The sequence below is a fragment of the Neopelma chrysocephalum genome, unplaced genomic scaffold (genome assembly GCF_003984885.1).
Source record: "Neopelma chrysocephalum unplaced genomic scaffold, ASM398488v2 Primary Assembly neopelma1_25, whole genome shotgun sequence".
NCBI classification, from domain to species: domain Eukaryota; kingdom Metazoa; phylum Chordata; class Aves; order Passeriformes; family Pipridae; genus Neopelma; species Neopelma chrysocephalum.
The window spans coordinates 15,926,728-15,947,005 of NW_020897694.1; the positions used below are offsets into that span (position 1 = coordinate 15,926,728).

Consider the following 20,278-nt stretch of genomic DNA (forward strand, 5'->3'; position numbering starts at 1 on the left):
TCAAAAAAAACTTCTACATTAACATATATATTTTTTTACTACATTCTGCTCATTATGTCATTCAGTTACCCAGATCAAGAGAACAAGATGAACAGATATGGATAGTATCACAATTTTATCTAATGAACCTTTAGCATTTATTATTTAATTGAACATCTTTTGCCACATGAGCCGTTCACCTCTAGAGGACTGTACTGATGAAATTTGACAACTTACAAACACAGCCCTTTTTTTGGACAATTCAGAGAAAAAAAAAATTTAATATTTTCAACATTTTTCAAATTCGAAAATATGAGAGCTGTGCAAAGACACTTCTCATCTGAAACTAGCTAAAACACATCTCTTGCACATTCCTTCATTGTTAGAACAGTTGAGTGCTGTTGAGTTGTTGTTGAGTGCTCCTTACTGATCAGAAGCTAAGAAAGCACGTGATTTGTGTCATTCAAGATGTAATGCAACTGTTACTTAAAAGAAACTTAAGCATATCTAACAGGTTTTAATAGATTGAATGGTATAAAAAATAATTCATAGCAGTGTTTAAGGAAAGAGATAATATTTTATCTGAACTTTACAGAGGTAGAGAGTGAAATGTTTGAAAACTGAATACTGTTTTTCACATTTGATTGTACTTGACCTACTTATTCAAATGAAATTTTAATCCTCAAGACTATATTATCAAGACTGAACGTTCAGTTATTTATGACATCCTTTCAGGCTGTTCTCAGAGTAGCACAGCATATGCTCTCTTCTGGAAGTAAGTGAATGCTAGAGCTATATAAAATATGCCAGCCAATAAGGTCTTGCTAACCACAGACACAACTGCTGAGCTCAAAAGCATTCCCTTCAACAAGTACAAATGTATTAAAAATAACTAAACTAAAACAAACCCCAAAGAACTAAAAAAAGTCTAGCAGAATATAATACCCATCCAGACTTACAGAAGTTAATTACTTGGTCAACGTGAAATCACTTTTATCATGGGTGAACTGCTAAAATTCAACTGTTGCATAAAAATATTAACATTTCATGGAAGTACAATGTAGAATTTTCTAATGGGTATCAATTTTTTAAGACAAAAATGCAGGCAAGATTTTAAGCAAAGTTTATTTTTTCCCCACGTTCTCATATATTCTATAGTAAACTTGACACACAGTGTGACAACGGGCATATTTGAGTGACTGATGTCTGAGTGCAAAAATAATATGCTTCCCATATGCAATAACAAAGTAATCCTCCAAACAAGAATTCTATTGAAAGAAATCTCCAAATAGAAATACATCAACAAATAATTTACAGTCAAGAAGGAAGAAGGAAGAAGACCTATTCATATAGTGTGTGTCAGAACACAAGCTGCAGCCACAGGGGTTTATGAATTTCCAGATTTGGCTACTAGCAAATAGCCCAGTTTCACTGGAACTGGGAATATCTCAGTTCTTCTGTAACCGAAAAACATCAACAGGATGATATTACTGGCTGGAAGTGTTTAATTTCACAAAACATTTGTTAACTATCTTCAACTGCAACAGCAGCTACCTTATATAAGACAACAGATCAAATCTAAAAAGCAGTATTTGCAATTAGATCTGGTTCTCACATTGTGCCTAGAAGAAACCAAGGTACTGCCCACTCTGGGGAATGCTTGCAAACAGATGAGCCAGAAAGGCCTGCACTTTCATAAATTTTTTAATAAACACTGGTTTGGCTAATACAGTTTTCTCTTTCTGTCCTTTGCGTTTAAGAAAAAAGAAAAAGTGTCTTGTTTCCAGAAACGTTTGAACTGTAGTGATGGTAATCACCATAAAAGTTATTCAAATAAATTATGCTTACTCTTACTGTAAATTCAATTTTTTACTCAGTCTTAAAGCTGTGGGATTCTTTGGCTAGCTAATAAATTGATAACTTAAGGATTCAGGTGTAAAACTCACAAAAAATATACACAAACCCCAGAGCCTAGAGAACTTTTCAGGTTTGTTTTTTTTTTTTATAAGTCCCAACTACACTGATTCACTATAGGCTACAAGTCTCTTCCGAAATCATGGCCCCAGTGGACCACTTTACAGACAATGCAATCTAGCATTAGAAACACCTGGTGCAGATCACAGTCTAATACTATTCTATTTTTATTACAGCAGTCCTTGCATTTCTGTTTCTCATCTACGATGAGAGGTTTCAACATAAGCCTCATACCTTTCTACACTCCACCCTCATTACACAACAGCCCTCAAAACTCCAAAAATATTTAAGGTGATAACTAAAATATTGTTTACCTCAGGACTTATTTGCAGCCTTAATTAAAGAAAGTCTTGTAATGAGGATAGAGTGTACTTTCGGATATTTTTCAAAGGCACCTTTTACTTACGTCAACAGGTACCAGAAGGCTCTTGCCAAGATGCTGGTTAAAAGACAGACACCAGGCTTCAGTGTAACCATTCATGTTAGGAACATACTTCTTTATTGTCTCATCATTCAGCCTCAGCCAAACACCATCATCATTGTGGATCTATGGGAAACAAGCAACAAAAAGGAGCCATGCCCTCCTGTAACTTCTGCAGCTAGCAAGGATTAACAGACTTCAGACAGACAGACAATAGTAGCAAAGAAGCAACCACCTTTACTATGCTGACAGAATATAAGTAGAGGTAAAGAGGAATATCGACAAAATCAGAATTTCAAAGCAATGACAGGTATATCTTTGTAGAAGTAAAGGTGTGAAGATAAATTTAAATCCAATCATGCAGTAATAGGAATTTCTTTGAGAGAAAAAAGGAAAGAAAGTCAAGCCTTTATAAGCTTCATAAATACCCCACTTCCCGTTTTTCCACTGCTGATATAACTCTGTAAATTGCAAAAATATTCTTTGTATGTGAAATTATATTGTAAGAAAAATACATGCACAGGAGTCTAACACACTAGTGATTCTTCAGATCTGTAAGATACAGATGTAATGAAAAGGACAGCTACATCTGAATTTTTGTGTAGAGTTAAAATAGTAAGTCACAAAAAGCTAAATTTTAAGAGATATTATTATAAGATGAACTCTAGGAACTTCTTTCCTTGTATCAGAATCTCAAATGTTTGTTACATAGGTTTTGAAGTAAGTAAATTAAAAGGAAATGACAGCTTGAAAAACTAAATTAGTAAATGCAGATTTTTGCAATTTATGCTTTTAGGTTGTATATGTCAACATCCAAACATGGAAAAAACACCATTATTTGCATGAATTAACTTTACATCTTAGCCCACTTTCCAGTAGAAATGTCTTATTGATTACCTCGTCAATGAAAGTGATGGATCCATTGACTTTCACTATGCCTATTTGCTCACTCTGAAGGGAAGGGTGGCTACGGATACGAAGCCCTGCACTGTCCTTGGCCACAAATTTGCGAACCTAAGAGAAGCAAAGAAAGACAGTAAGGAAGAAAAAATTTGGAACAGAGCTCTCAGAGTAAAAAGAAATAGGTTTAACAGATTCTGAAATGCCAGTGACAAGACGGCAGTCATAAGAGTTACAGTTTGTTGCTAGTTTCCCATGGCTGCTGTGTATAACTTCACTTTTTTACTATAACCAATAAAATCACAATGTTACAAAAAAACCCTAAATGTAAACATAGACACTGATTTAGTCTTGGAAATATTTCTGATATTCCCTACAATGATCAGTACAGGCTCCTGAGCCTTTAACACACACATTTTATTAATTCCTGCAAGTTTCAATGGATTTGCCTTTTCAAACTTAATATACCTCCTAACTGATCAGCCTGGGATTACCATTCTCACTTGTGCTATGTAATATTCTCTTTAGTCAGCTTTTTGACCAAAATGTGGATCTTTTCCTTAGCTAAAGAGTTTAACTAGACATTTTAAAATAGAAAGAACAGATCTTTCTATTTCTTTAATTTTCAAACAGCTATTTCAACAGTTTCTCCTTTTCCCACAGAAAGGTTAGAGCATAAGCTCCTTATTATCAGTTTGACTTACTACAACCCCCCAATATCTCCCAGTTATGCACTTTAATTTTTTTACCATTCAGGTGTATGAATGCACCTGTCCCATAAAGAACAAATGTAAGCCATTCCTTTGGCCTCTTGTTTTAAGAGGTGCATATATTTTATGCATATGGTATAAAGCATATATATTTTCTTGGAAGGTTATTTTCAAAAACTCTACAAGTAAAACTAATAAAAGTATCAATGGAAGTATGGACTTAATCCTTAACATAAAGCACAGACTTATATGTAAGGAATAAACTCAGTGAAAGATAATGAAAGATAACAGCTAAGTGCATGAATTATTTTTTTCCTTAAAGAAATCTTTTATTTTAAGAAATGGTATTTATTCTAAGGCTAATTTAAAAAAAAAAAACAAAACCACCAAACCCCAAAACTACCAAAACAAAAAAACCAGAAGCATGTAAAGGATTTCAAATGTAACTTACTCCAAAATGTTCAAGGTTTTGCTTATTAAAAATCCTCTTACTCAAAATATTTAGATTCTTTCAACAGACAAAAACTAAGACTTCCAAGATCCTTGTAAAAGTACAAGGCTGAATCATCACTGACAGCATTGTCAGCATAGACAAGCCTATAAACAAAGCCTTACAAACTAGGGGTCCTTGCATTATCAACCCAAAATGTTACTTCCAAAAATCTGATGACAGTTTGCTATAACCTGGATTAAAATCTTTAATTTAGAGGAAGAACTCACACTCAAGATTTTGAGTCTGCACAGGCCTGGAAAAAACATTTTCCCCCTTTGCAGCAGATAACTAGTTGTCAGAAAACTGCAACCTACAAACAGAAACTGTTGAGGGATCACCTTCAAATTCAGTTGAATTAGGACTGCTTTCTTCTAGTTGGTTCCAACTACAATGAATTACATTACATAGCTTGAAAGATAATGTCTTCCTCAATAGGATGCAGAATGGAGTTTCCTGCAAATTAGTTAATTTAGGCTTCACAGCCAGTGAGGAGACAACAATTCTCATGGGTCATATACCCCAGGTTGAATACAGATCACTATCATAATCTTCCCTTTACTAACTTGGATGGACAGAAAAAACAGATTTGCACCTGACTTCAAATACCAGAAAATGAAGAAAACAAATATAAAATCATAATATAGTACCCCTTTTCAACTTGTGATTCCAGTAAGGTTTGACTAAAAACTTGGAACGTTCCACTGCCTCAATGAAAATATTTTGGTGTTTCTAGTTGAAAACAGATCACCACTGAGAATAAACAGTTAGTGTCCTTTGGTTATAACTGTCTGAAATTTCAGGCTGACAAAGACGGTGAAGAAGCTTTTAGAACTCAACTAAGCTCTTTTTCTTAGTCAAACATGATTTGGTGTATTGGGCTGTCTTTGACTGATACATGTCTAATCTACATTCTTGGTTTGAGAAACACAGAGCACAATGCAATTATTACCTTTCCGTATTATTTATAATACTGCTGTTCATACACAAAGAATTACCTTAATCTGGTTTGTTATGTAACTTATTACGGTACAGAAGAAAGAAGAGTGATTATATGATTCACCATGAAAGGTCTAGTTTAATTTTGCAGCAGGCTCTACAGACACTATATACAGGACAAAGATGGCTCCTTTTTCAAAGAGATTACAGTTTGAAACAAGAAACAAAACATACAAGTAGAACAACACAGGGAGAGAATTAAACACTAGGTAACATCTCAGAACACCAGAGGACTTTAGTCAAGTTCTTTTAACTCTCACAAAGAGTGTTACTTGACAACATGGAGTTATTATGTGTGAACCAGTCACTGCAATTTCCACTATAATAACTGAAAAGAACAGAACTTCCATCCAGCAGTTTGTCTCATCTCAAACCAGATGTCTCTCAACTTGGTAACAGCAAACAACACACGATGATCTGCTTGGATAGAGGTATCATTAAGTTGTGTGAGATAAATCTCCCTTGGTAGGTTTTAATGAAGACAATGAACTAACCAGGAAGTCTTCCTTCCAAGAGAAGGGAGAAAGTGTAAAAGTAGCTTCTTATGGAGAAAATAAAAATAGTTGCAGTGAGGGATAAAACATTGCAAGGAAACTAAAAGTACATTTATTATTATTTTGAGGTGTAGCTGCAAGGAAAAAGAATCTTGTTAGTAGCAGAATCAGATGTTGGATGCATTTATGGACTGGGGAACCATACAACCAAGTTACTGTCTCTAGATTACTCTAAAAGCTGGAAAAAAAAATCAGGATGTGCTGTATAGGTAAGAAGTTGTCAAACACCTGATCCCTTTGGTAACCATGTATTCCTTAACCCAATCCCAATTGTAATAAGACAGGGAAGGACAACCTTCTGGTATTTCAGAATTCCACATCTTTTTCATACAAGTTTATTCCATGAAAAAACATTCAGTGCCTCATTTAATATCCCTTCCTTTGCATCTAAAGGAATTGCAAGGTGGTTCCCTCACCTGGGCATTTTCCTTATAGCACTGCCACACATTTTGGCATGTTTTTTTTACTTTTGTCTATTTTAGTCCCTCAGGATGGAATGATAAGGTGCAATGATAAGGTGAAATGGGGAAGTCAAAAGCTACAGAAAGCATACCTTTTAAAAACAAAATCCCACCATTCTAAGAAAGGGAAATATCACTAAAGAAACTCCTTATGGATTTAATATTGACTGAAGATCCTTATGACAAAACAAGCAAAATCTTTGTAAAGCCTTTGTGCAATTAATTCCATAGTAAAATATAAAAAAAAAATAGTACAGAATTCAATCTGTGGCTTTAATAATAGCTGTTCAATGTTTGCGTGATAAGCCAATATGAAGGCAGTTTCTGTAGAGCTTTTAACCGTTTTATTAATGGATAGACAGAAAGAAAACAGAATGAATATGCTTCCTTTTATCCAGTATATTAATTTCATTCCATTCAGCATGTTAAAGTGATCTGCAAATATCCTTAAGTCCTGCACCATTACTATATGATAAAGTATACATTAAAAGAGAGTAAAACTCCACCCAATCCCACCCAAATATAACTATCTGGCTTTGTGGTTTTTTGTTTGTTTGTTTGTTTTTCAGTTCTCCAAACCTTGTTTGGCTGAGGCTCTGCTTTTGGTTTAATAAGTTGGGTTCCAGGCGGTATCATTCCCTTTGGAGGATCTTTTACTTTCACTTCTAGTCCAGCATCTATAATCAAACAAAAACTAAGTTTTAAAAGAAGAAATATAAGGGGATATATCAGTTAAACAGTAACTACAGTTTATCTGTGCTACAACTCAGAGTAGACAAAATAACCACTTATCTCTCTGCCATAAACAACACTTGCAGTTGCTTCATGGTGCAAGGTATTACTTTCTGAACATATGTATTTTCATTTGTGGAAATTTACAGAGATGTAGTTTCATGTTGTTATTAGATATCTGTCACACCTTATGTACAAAGCACTACTTAATTTTGTATCCTAATACTGTCTGTGGCGTTATCTTTCAAGGAATGGTGAACAGAGTTTAATGTTTGAGGAGTGCAAGTGAAAGCTTCTGCTTATGCATGCTGTGCTGCTGCAGATGCTAACTGCAACATGCGAGAAACTTAAGAGCCTGAAAAGCCAAGCCAGACGAGGCCTATAAACAGTCAGCACCTTTAATTACCAACACTGTTATAAAACCAGAACGTACTGGAAAATATCTCAACACAGTAACATTCTGGTTTGTGAATAAGAAGACATGTGAAGAAAGACACATGAATGAAACACTTAAATTAATAGATGGATATAACCTTGAGTAATAACCTTAAAAGAAATTGTCTCAGCAATCACTGTTAAGGCCCAACTACAACATATGACCCCAGGAATCTTTTCAGGTTTTTTGTTTCATTTTACAAAATGAAGAGCGACATGTTGAAAGGAAGCATCCAGACCTAGCGATAAAATGGTTGGCTTCAGTAAAATCCTTTCAAACAAGTATGGAAGTAAGAGAAGGAATCTAGAAGCATCAAGAACATAGAAAGTTTGAAACAAAAAGAAACTCTTACCAGTACACTTAAGCAGTTAAAAATTGACAGAATTATGGGTCAAGTATGGGTGAAAGCAGAATCAGAATATTCTGAATTGGAAGGGACCCACAAGGTTCACTGAGTCCAACTCTCAGGGGAACAGCCCGTACAGGGATTAGCACCATGTTCTAACCAACTCAGCTGATGGACAGGGGACAGTCAGACATTGTGACTGAGCCAGAACAGAAGTTCCATTGCAGAAAAACAGCACAGGTAAGTATTAGAGTATACTCATACCAGTTTTAGAATGAAAGTTAACTGTTGTATTCTAGCATTTCTAAAAGTTAACCCTACACAATGATTGAGGATGGTAGAATCTGTGTAAAATTTAACAGCAGCTGATTTAAACTACAGTGTAAAGTTTGCTTCAGGGATGACACACTGGAAAAAATATAATAGAGTGCACTGGAGGCTCCTATGAAGGCAAATGTTCCTGTTTGAGGAACAAAGATAACCATTAATAATTATATTTTATACATCTTATCTTCTGTAGCTAACATACTAAATAGCATCTCACTCCAATTCTATGTGAATTATATGTATTTGTATTTATGAGTATCATTATGTATTTACAAAAGGTGCTGTACAGTATTGAAAAAGAGGAATTGCTCATTAATTCACTCAAACCCTCCCATCAGATCAGGGCCTAACTACAATGCTTTCAATGTTTCTACTACCATCTTCACCATACCACCAGTATGACTAACATGAGAGCTTCAACACATAGAGTGTTTCTTAGAGGTACACTCTTTCCACCACATGCTATAATATCTCACAGTGTAGTCTAGGACTAGCAAGATAACTAAAAAATTTTCAGCAAGGAAGGAACCAAAACCATTTAAAAATTAGTACAAATAATTGGGACTTCAGTTAGAGTCTCAGTTAAGACCACACTTTCTCAATTTTACACAGAAGAAATGAAAATATTTATTCCTGCATTGTCATGAACAGTTTCCCCTTTCCTCAGGTTCTTCAAGGTTGGGCTAGTTTTTTTCCCCCTTTAACTATACATCTCTGTCACTTTCAGCTGAAGCGAGATATTTTTTTTCAACACTGAGGGTTGAGAATAAGAGAATCTGTCAATCTGGTAGTCTAACCACATTACAAATACATGATTTGTGAGAATAACTGTGGTCTTTTTTACCTTTTGACAAAGAAGAGGGATTTACATAGAAGGCTTCTGAACCAAGACTTGGTTGCTAAGTTTTGCTATGAACTATAAAATTAAACCTTTTGAGGACCAGGACATAAATTTATCAATATACAAAGTGGATATTATATAAATCTCTGCTTAAATATAGTGAAAATCGAGTACCTATTTCAATGCCATCTATAGTAACATGAATGGTGTAGAGACCAACAGCTCCAGGAGTCCAGTTTGCACAGTATGTACCATCATTATTGACTCTGATCAACATGTTTTCACTGGGTCTAGGCACAAACAAAACAATTAAAATCGTTAAACAGTTACTGTTTTCTTGGAGATCATCTGTAATGTTGAGTTGGGAAACTTAACTTTTTTTTTCCTATCAGATCATCCAAATACAATTTTTTCCTTTTCGATGTACTAACCTCCTATTATTTAGTATGAAAATATAACCCTCTATGCCAGATTTATTTACAGTAAATAATGTAATAACACATTCAGAGAGTAAATAATACAAATAAGGAATCAACATTAGAACAATTAAGAAATAATAAATCACTAAATGTAAGAAAATATATAATAATACTTGACTTTTTTGTTTCTACCTGTCAGTCACAGCTTGTGTGGGGGGGTGTAAACAGAAGTGACAGGACATGTTAATTTAAGTCCCTATCAAAAAGAAATTCTTTAATGTTTACCTCTTCGGTGTTGGTGAAGCAAAGCGTAGTTCTTCAAAGGAATAATTTTCATATGCCTATAAACAGATTGAATTCAAACAAAATCAGTTATACTACTGTCTTGAATAAAAAAAAGCAGAGCATTTTCTTAAAGAACACATTAATCTAACTTTACACTCACCAGAAGTATTTATCAGGGAATCAGAAATAAATTCCAAAACACAGAAATATATACACATACATGAAAAGAGTATACTTTCTCTTTAAAGAGCCATTATCAAGATAATAAAGATAGTTACTACTAACAAAGTGCCTCTGCTCACAGTCAAGTCTTTGAATCTCTTCTAATCTCACTTGTACAAAAAGCTTTTGAATCCAGGTAGTACATTGAAGACCACGTGAAGGTAAGAAAGCAAATATGCTGCAGGTCAAAAACCTCAAAACAGCCCAGTGGCATTTATTAGTGGAATTTCAGATCCTCTTTCTTTCAAGTGAAGAAGAAATCCCCTCTATATTGAGGTGATCCTTCCATTGATTTCCACTATAAAAAAGACCTGGTTCACTTCCACAGCTTCTTGTGAAATCACTGCTCCGAAAAGCCCCATAAGTAAATAATAGTAATCCTAGAAGTGCAAAAAGTCCTCAGCAAGAATCTCTCCAGGGTGCAACAGTTGCTGAGTTACCAGATTCCCGTGTTAAATCAAAACCAACAAAAGGTGTGATAAGAACATTTGAACAAACATGCAGATGAGCCACTTTGGGTGTCTATACAAGGATGTAGTTTTGGGTATCAGTCCCCCAAACATGTCATAATTTATTGTCATGAAGTAAAAAACTACATTTTATAATCATATTTAGATATATCAAGTACTGATACAACATGTAGGCTGGTATAAAGATCAGGGGACATCTGCATTTTACACTCAAATGAGTGTGCTTAGTAATGAAGGGAGGGAAGTAGAAGAGAATATTGACTGTCTTAAATTCATAAAGTTGAAATTTTTAATAGAAAGGACCTAATCTGAAAGGAACCTTGGGAAGATTCCCTGAAAAGGCATTCAACATGGAAATCAAGCATGTCTCAACAAGAAGAGAGATACTTTTTGTATTTTAACTTGATGTAGAGTCCTTTACTTTTTACTTTTAGCTTTATGAAGATACATACTGTTATTATCTACTAAGAGGACTTTAAAGGAATACTTGCAATTTCATTTTAACTTGGCCCAAATCAATTAAAAAACATTACACACCAATGACCTAATATGAAGCATTCATCACTCAAAGGATCCATCAAATCTAGAAAAGAATTTTTGAACACCCTGCACTCGCACCACCATCATTTATTCCACAGTATCCAATTGCATTACAAGATATACCACTCTCAGAGTTGCATGAACAGATTTGACACCTCTTACTGGAAAAGAAGCAGAAGGTACCTGTGGACAATGGTTGTCAGAAATCTCAGTCGTAACATAGAATAAATAATGTATTTCTGCCCTGCCTCAAGTCAGTTTTTAAAGTGGCAAGTAGCATCAAGGCAAGAAGTGATCTTTGCAGTAGTCCAAATAAAAAAACCCAAACCAATAAAATCACCCTTATATCCTTTATATACACTCCCTGCTTGTAAATACATTTTCAGGCATGTGATTTAACAAGTTTTTAAATCATCTGTCATGCACTATGTTGATTCAGTAGTACTTTCATTGATCCATTAGGACAAGCTGCACTGCTTACAAAGAGGTACTGCAGCACTATCCTTTGCCAAAAAACGACCCTGTACCCTCTAAAAGATGTTACTTTGGTGGTTCTGCCCCCCCATAAATCCATACTGATTATACTAAGTATTATTCTTCTCTAACTCCTGATTAATCATGTCTCATTAAGCTGTCCAACTACTAGTTGTACACATTATGTCACATCTCTTAACTGGGTCAATACATGTTACATATATGTAAATTTATTGCATGTGCTATAATATACTCAATCAAATCAACACTAGCTGTCATCTCTTTAAAAACTGTTTTGGAAACATCTCTGAGCTGATCTGTTTGACATTGACTCATTTCATCAGACGCTGCTTAATATTTATTTATTGATACACAAATTATTTGTATGACCTTTTTACTATGCTGAGCTCTGATATTTTCCTATGTTTACCAGTTCTAGTTTTTAATACAGATTCACTGCAACACTCCAACTCTATATGGACACACTGGCTTGACTTCCTCTCCACCATTTCAACAGCTAATTTATTTCTCCTGAGTGACTCAGTCTAATTTGTTAATCAGTCTAATCAAAATCAAAGACAACTTTTATTTTGAATGCTAATCCAGCCTAACTGCATTAGAGTTTAGGCAACTCGTTCTTTTGATGTACCTAATTTTATGTTGAACTTAAATATAATCAGAATAATTTGTAACCACTGTATTTTCAGATTGTGACCAAAATTAAACATAATTCTTTTCTTCTATGTCACATACCTTTACACACTTTGACTGCTGAATTTTATAGTTATATTGCTAAAATGACAGTAATTTACCTTCATCATTGTAATGGCAATATATCGAGCTTCTTTTACTATCATTGGCTCGTAGGAAGAATCAAGCTTTGGCGAAGGAAGTCCTCCAAAGGTCATATCACCGCTAGGGGAAGCAGCTGTTGCAGGACTCCCTGGTATTCGTTGTACCTTTTTAACTTGTTCTTGTTGCAAGGATGTTTTTTTCTGTGAAACGGGAATAGCTTTGACTTCTACCTGCAATATGATGTGGAATAGAGAACATGATTTAGAGAGAAAACACATTATTTCATTACATTTGATACAGTACAGTCCTTACAGCACTCTGTAAATCCAGCTGTGTCAAAACCCAATGTATCTACGCTTAACAATCTGCAAAGCCAAGCACAGCATCTCTGAAAAATGTCAATGTACAGGAGAGAAGCACACAACTGATTTGGCACATGATCAGTAAGGGATGGAGTTTTGCCAGTCCCACAGCACTCCCTGGGAAGTAGCACATAGCCTGGTATGCATGGTGAAGTTTTCCCACAACAGCAAATGCTACAAAGCAGAAAGAGAGCCTTCTGAATGAGTGGACAGGTTTTGGAGGGAATCATCAGGGACTGATAGATCTGGATCACCAGTGGCCAGAATGGATTTTGCCTAGCTCTGCTGTCCTACTACATCAGCACTGTACATTTACGCTGTGCTCTTCAACGCATATTTTAACCGATTTTTTTTCCGCAGAGGTACCACAGACCTCCATTACTGAAGGTAATGTAGTACTGTACACAGCTTTCTGAGGAAAATCAGGCAGACTACCTGGAAAATAAGTTTGTAAGTTTATGTGTTACTCATCCTACATTTGATAACATTTTGACATATCCTTTTCCTGATTGATATGATAAAATCACTACTTAGAGTTTTCCACTTCCTCTGTCACAAATTTAAGTCAGTAACCACGCACCCAAGTCTCACTCAAGCTGTTTTTGTGACTAAGATGATTCTTGTGCTACTGTTGTAGAACCCCTGTTTATTATTAAGTTTACAGCTCTTAAGTTTACTGTAAGATGACTCCATTACAACATCACATGTGAAGAATAAATTTGAGAGTTTTTATCAAAAGAATCATGCTTTTGTAAATGGTACTTCATCTACTTTAGGGCTTGAACTACCTCACAGTAACAATCAGCTTTAAAACACAGAAATAGCCTAATTTATTAGAACTACCAAAAAACCGATTTGTGTTTGGTTTTTTTGCATTGCTTTGCTACTTTAAATCAAGCAGCCTATACACAGGTTTTACTCCAAAATGTCCAAAGTTCTTCTAACTCTACCTGAGGCTGTCAAGAACACTTTCTTTCCTGTATTAAAAGACAGTGATTAACTGAAGAGGATGAAGGCAAATCCAAGAACCCTACTTTTTGCTAGTTATTTTTATTAATTGCAAACACTACAGGAACTTCCAAATATTAGAAACAGAAAAGGGAAAAGTACTGTTCTGGTCTGAAATAAAATAAGATGGTCCATCAATGTGCTTCTGGTTCCTTTTTTTTCATCACAAAGTCTATGGATTCTTGTCACCTTAACACATCATCACCAGCAAACACCACTTACGACTGTTTATTTCCCCAATTACACATGTGTAGCTCTTTACAGACAAGTTATAAATTGCATGAAATGGTGTTGGCATAAAACAGAATACGATAATTTTGTGGATTTAGTGGTAAGAAAGTCTGACTACACTGAATTTACAAATGCCACTTTCTGCTCTATACAAGTGTTCTATGGAATACCTACAATAAAAACTAAAAGACAGCACAATCAAGCAGATGAACAGCCCAGATTACAATAATTACCTTCATATTGGGAACATGAACAACATCCCCATACTGGTCTTTTGTTTGTACTGTAATCACAGTTGGCCAACCACATCGAATGTCATCCTTATTCAAAATCAATGATGTCTTTTGAGGATCAGCATATGAATCTGGCTGAAGCCACCTACAGCAAATAAAACCACCTAAGATTAAAATCTCTTACAGCCCCCTCAAAAGAAATTCTTACTCTGTACAAATATGACTTCCAGCTAAGACAGGATGCAGAAAGTCTGAATACATACATGTTTTATGGAAACAATACAGCCATACAGTTTTATTTAACAAATTTTAAAATAGCTATTACAGTTCTATAGCTAGTCATATACACAAGCAACAGTGTAGTTTTACCTTGCAAGTCGTCCACCACTTGATCCTGGTACACAAGCAATGAAATCCTCCAGAAATGACTGTTCATTGCTTTGCACCTGCAGTGGAAGACTTCCTTCAAGAGCTTCCAAAATGGTTGGTGAGTGAGATAGTGCCAAGCCTTTCCCAAGAATGCCTGAGTGAGATTTGCACACCTGTTTTTTGGTAGAGGTTGGGGGTGAAAGGATGGAGACATAAGCCAGCTTTTCAGTAACTTACATGTTGACACTTTCCCATAACACAACAGTGACATTGGTACAGACATTTTGGGCATTGAAAACCATTCAAGGAGGAGAAGAATAAACTTTACTCTGATAAAGTTTAAAAAAAAGTCATAACCCAGTTCATTAATCAATAATTTATGCCAAAAGAGATTAAATGACCTTGAGTTGAGGGAGAATTTCTGGATAACAGAATAAAGTAACATGTTAAAAATATCCTTAACTGCTGATTTGTGAGCAGAAGACTGAAGAAAGCTGTTCTGAAAATGTGACTAACGAGTATGTTTCAAAAGAAAATAAAAGGCTAGGAATATAGCATAACGGCAGATCTCTTACTGCATGCACACTCCTAGCTCACATTTTGAACTAGAATATGGTGTGCCCAAGAACAGACTGATGACAAAAATATTTCTTTGAAGGAACATCTGATTCCTCCTAGTCAATTTCTATTACTAGTCTGTTATCTGAGGCCTATGCAATAGTGTCAGACTGTAGCACTGATACGTTTTTCCACCAAGTACTGTGATAACCAAATTTCAAAACAGTTGCTGTGAAAATAACTAGGAAGGAGAGAAATGCGAAAACTCGTTTTTTCGTAGTTCGTCATCTGCTGAGGTTATACATGGGGTGCTACTGACCAGCGTTAGCTACCATCAAAACCAACAAAATGCCATCAACAAACCAGAACAACTGCAATCACATTATTTGGGACTTGATTAATGTTACCACTCAACTGAAAAAGTTATTTTATTTCTCTAATTACAAAGATAAGTGATGGATTAATTTTGGTAACATTTAAAATTTGCTAGTGCAACTTATGCCAAACACTTAGGTATTTTGAAATATTTTGTCATCTAACTTTCTATATATTTTATCCATTTTTTTTCCTACACAGATTTATTATAAAAAAAGATTTAATGGAAATACTAAACTTTTGTAAGACTTTCATAAACTGTTTCATTACAAGCTGGATTCTATTCTATTATAAAAACCTTATAAATTATTTTCTTCTATAGCAGTCAAAGAGTTTCAGTGCAACTATGTGATTAAGTATGCAGCAATGGATAAAAAGCCGCAGTTTACCTGTAAGGCAGCCTCTTCAACTATCTCAAGATCCTCTTCAAATTCATTACCTGCTGTAAAAATATAACAGTAATATTGACAGTTATCTACATATAATAAAATATGAAATTCAATGCTGGCTTGTGAAGCTTTTTACATGATAAAATTTAGGTTTGCATAATGCTGTGTCACAATGTTCAACCAGTAGCTGAAATACTAATGTTTTCAAGTAACATCATAAACATGCAGTATTGTGTAGTTCAGTGCACACACAAATGAGCAGTAGACATTACGTTCAACAAAAATTTGGTGCTTGTCTTCTTATCTCCAAAACAGTATGTATGGCAAATCTTTGGATGCAACTAGATACTTTCAGAAAAAGATTTTGGAAGGTAAAAATAGTTTCCGGGAAGTGGTACCAAGGAGCACCAACCGCTCCTTTTAGGAGCTTACCCAAGTAAAATTATTTAAAAACTTGATAAACTTCATACAATTTTGTAAATTATGATTTCTCCTATAATGTAAACCCCAAATACATACTATTACACCATATTTCTTTCTCACAAATACAACTAGAAAGTCTGATTCCAGGTTGACCAGAATTGCCAAACACAGACTTTTAACAGAAGAGTAAAACAGATAAGGTTGCCATATTTCTACTCTCTCTCAAAAGCATGTCAGGCAATTCTACTAGTCAGAAGAGAGAAAGAGAAATAAGAAGAATCAAGTCCCAAGGTGTTTTTAAAATTCAAAGAAATAAGGATGTATAAAAATTCTGCCCTCAGAAATATTTTCTACCAAATTTGAAACAATTAAGAAATAATAATGTTAAATACACCAATCAATTCCACATTGCTGTTTAAGTTAGAGTTTGATCATAGACCAGATCTGTCTCTGAATTTTAAGAAGTATCCTAAAGTCTTGGAGAACTGGCAAGGAGAAAGAGTGACCTTTTGAACATGGTAACAACTCAAACAGTATTTGAGTGTACTCTCAGAGACAGACCAGAGAAGTGATTCCTTCATATATTAGGAAAACTATCTTCCTTTGGAGAAAAAGAAGTTTAAAGCTTCCTGGTCTTCTTCAAAACACTTTTCTTCCTCATGGTTCTAGAGTAATACTGAGACAAATATTTGATTACTTGCATACTGAATATACCCACTACAACAATTACTAAAAAGTAAGGTACCTCTTTGCAAAGGACAAGCTCTCAAAAGTCAATACACCAAGATAAATCACGCAAATAAAGCTGAAGATAGAAGGATCCTACAAGGATGCCAGTAACAAGCCATAAAAATCAGTTCAATCATCCTATTTGCCTTGACAGAAGGTTCATGAAGTTTCTTAATGTCTTCATTAGAATTGCCAGGTTTTATGACTACTTAATTGGATTCAGAGGTCTAAAGAGGAGCTGAGAAATGGAGCAGGATTTACCTCACCTGCTCTTGGGCAAAGAAGAATGAGACAATGAGCTCTGACTTAGGTATTACAAGATAGCTTTACAGCAAATGAAGGAAAACAGATGCATCCTTTGGGTGGTGACTTTCATTTTTCTTACATCTTCATCTTAGGACAAGATGAACCATCCTCTGAAGATGTCTAAATTAAAAGAAGGTTAGAGCTACTAGCTTCGCTAGAGACAGCTAAGTTCCAAATGCCAACGTTGAGACAATGCAAGCTAAGTTGCTACTTATTTCATGGAGTGAGCCTTTTTCTTAGGTTACTTTCTATAGCTTGCATACATCCACACACAGAAAAAAAAAGGTAAAGCTCTAGAAATTACAAAATAAACTATGAAAAGTCTACTAAAAAGGGCCTTCCTGTGTGTATGCATTACAAGAAAGTCTTTTATATAATTATTGACTGTATGACTATATAGGCTTTTCTTAAAGGACATTATTCCACAAATAAGACGACAGGCCTCTGCAGATTAGGAATGGCAGTAATACAGTATATTTGAGAACCATTTCAATTGCAGCAAAAGGGTGCTGGGGAAGTCAACAAAACTAAGGAGTTTGGAGGCTGAGATGAGGGCACTATTTCAACTGTAGAATTGCCTGTACTCTTGAGAGTGAAATACAGATCTACCAGTGCAACTGAAGTGCCTACTTGCAACATAAAGTAAGAAATTTGTGCATTCAAATACACAAGCAGAATATTGGGATAAAAAATTCAAAGCAGGTTTAGTGATTATAACTGTACACTGACCAATGCTCTCCTGGCTCATTAATACACACTTCCAGTCTCATTAACTGTGTCTGAGCTCTTGTTTGCACTCCTAAATTAAAATTAGCAAAAAGATATCCTATTATATATTATGAACCTGTTTTTCCTATATATGGATGCTATTTAGGAGAAATTACATTACACCGACTATGGCCGCATCATCAGAAGTTCTAATTCAATCTTCATATGCAATACTGTTCATAAACTCTAACTTTTTCCTTACATTTTAAATTGCATTTGGGTTACTGTAAACCTTTATTTGCTGCATCTGCTGTAAAAGTATGTAATTTCTTTTCTAATTGTAAAAAAAAGCTATAGTTTAGAAATATTTTTAGCTATAAGGTTTATAAATGCAATGGTCACTTTCAGTTTTAAGCAGTAATTTTAACTTTTGCAATTCAATGCTGCAGGTATTTTTTTCATTCAGAAAGGTATGGAGTGTGGGGAGAAAAGACGGTGAAAGAGAAACACAAAGATGATACCTGTACATTTGTGAAGTACCACGAGGAAACTGTGAGACACATTTCATACACTGATACACTACCTGTGGATGGGGGAGTTCATTCAGATTTAAATGACCAGGTTTCCCCTCCTCCCCATATGCACATGAAGGGAAAGGCGTAAGCAGAAAACACCCTCACTTTATTATCTTTTTTGATTAATTTAGTTTTAAGAACCAATTTTGTATTATTATCTCTAACTAAAAGCAACAATAATATTTAAATGTAGTATAAATTCAGAAAACATTGACATGGACAATGATGAAGTAAGGAAGTATGTTCTCTGAGTAGGACTTACCAATAGGAAGTGCTAGATCTTTCTTCATCAAAGCTGCTGCACATGATCCTCCTAAATTTGCCAGTTCTTTCTCCAGCTGAATAATACCCTTCAAATTAAAACAATTTTCAAAATTAGTGTCCCAGAAAATAGGACAATTAATACATTTCCCTAACTATGCTTTATGTTAAGAAATATTTTTGTCCCAGTTTGAAGTTTCTCAGCAATAAATTTCATATCATACAGATACTGTAATGTTTTGCTGTGACATAGGACAGTGTACCAAAATTTTTAGAATAATTTCCACATGGTAAAACCATTAATACATGGGTTACCATGCTTCTGGTAGCCTAGTAAGAACATCTGAATATGATAATTAGTAACACTTCAGGAAAATGTTCAGAAAATTTCACCACAAAGTTGCCAAAAGAATGAGAACCTTGCACTGTGTCCAAGCAACTTTATCTAAGTTGCTTATGGTGTTTTTAGTCCTGAGATGCAAGGTAGTTTTTACACTATAAAAGTTGCTTTTCTATTTATAAAACTTTAGAGTGTTAGCACTATAAAAAGGTATGTTTGAAAATAATTACTTAAGGCTTTTCTTTAGGGGACAGAGATAATATATTGGCTAGCATGTTTTCGCACTGAGAGTTCAAAACATGCCAGCAGCTTTGTTCATAAATGCTTTAAAGAAAATGAATGACAAAAACATCTGCATGTTTTTTTCTCCTTAAGCAAAAATTATTATTATTCAAACACATACTAGTTAGATAATCTGTAGAATTTATAGATCTGATTTTGCTGAAAGCAAATGAGACCACCACAGCTAATAATCTTACAGTATGTTTTCTTATCTGATAAAGTTACGAAATTCCAAAGAACTTCACGTTTTGAAAACCTGAAGACATGATTTAGCTTGAACAAAGTCCAGGAATAAGATGCCATAAAACTTCTGTGAGGGTTGTAGTATAAGCAAGATGCAGACCTTGTGAAGTTCACGTGAAGCAACAGGCCCAGTGACTCCCAAGATAAGAGTTATTTTTCTGGATTTATTTTAGAACATATTAAGCATTTTCACTTGTCTCTTAAAGTAAGCCAAAAGAAAGCACTGGGTCAAGGACATAAAGAAATTTCATCTTCCCTTTGCAATAAACAGTGGTGGAAACAACTCATCCCTAAAGGTAAGATGAGGAGACCACTGGTTAAAATCTCAGGTAGTCTAAATGCACACAGTATTTCTAGGGAGTCTGAGAGTTCTGATATAACCGAACACTGGAAAAAAAATGCAAATTTATCATTGAATTGGCAGTGACAGTAAAATACTGATCACTTTGTATCTGAAAGCCCCAAAACTTTGGATTTCTGATGCAACAGTAGGTTGGAATTTTAGAAAACC

The 20,278-nt window shown here is 34.8% G+C and overlaps 1 protein-coding gene across 14 annotated transcripts in view; it reads right to left on the reverse strand.

The window, feature by feature from the left end:
- MYCBP2 (MYC binding protein 2, E3 ubiquitin protein ligase) overlaps positions 1-20,278 on the reverse strand; it is a 180,995-nt gene that overhangs the window by 56,579 nt on the left and 104,138 nt on the right. For 12 of the 14 annotated variants that reach the window (XM_027674586.1, XM_027674579.1, XM_027674582.1 and 9 more), the window contains 10 exons: positions 18,904-18,991; positions 15,901-15,953; positions 14,579-14,751; positions 14,210-14,354; positions 12,393-12,605; positions 9,875-9,930; positions 9,345-9,460; positions 7,068-7,165; positions 3,272-3,388; positions 2,360-2,500 (listed from right to left, as the gene is read on the reverse strand). In XM_027674586.1, the coding sequence (XP_027530387.1) occupies positions 2,360-2,500; positions 3,272-3,388; positions 7,068-7,165; positions 9,345-9,460; positions 9,875-9,930; positions 12,393-12,605; positions 14,210-14,354; positions 14,579-14,751; positions 15,901-15,953; positions 18,904-18,991 (1,200 nt within the window). The remainder of the gene's footprint in view (positions 1-2,359; positions 2,501-3,271; positions 3,389-7,067; positions 7,166-9,344; positions 9,461-9,874; positions 9,931-12,392; positions 12,606-14,209; positions 14,355-14,578; positions 14,752-15,900; positions 15,954-18,903; positions 18,992-20,278) is intronic. The other 2 variants (XM_027674585.1, XM_027674588.1) reach the window with 1 other exon arrangement.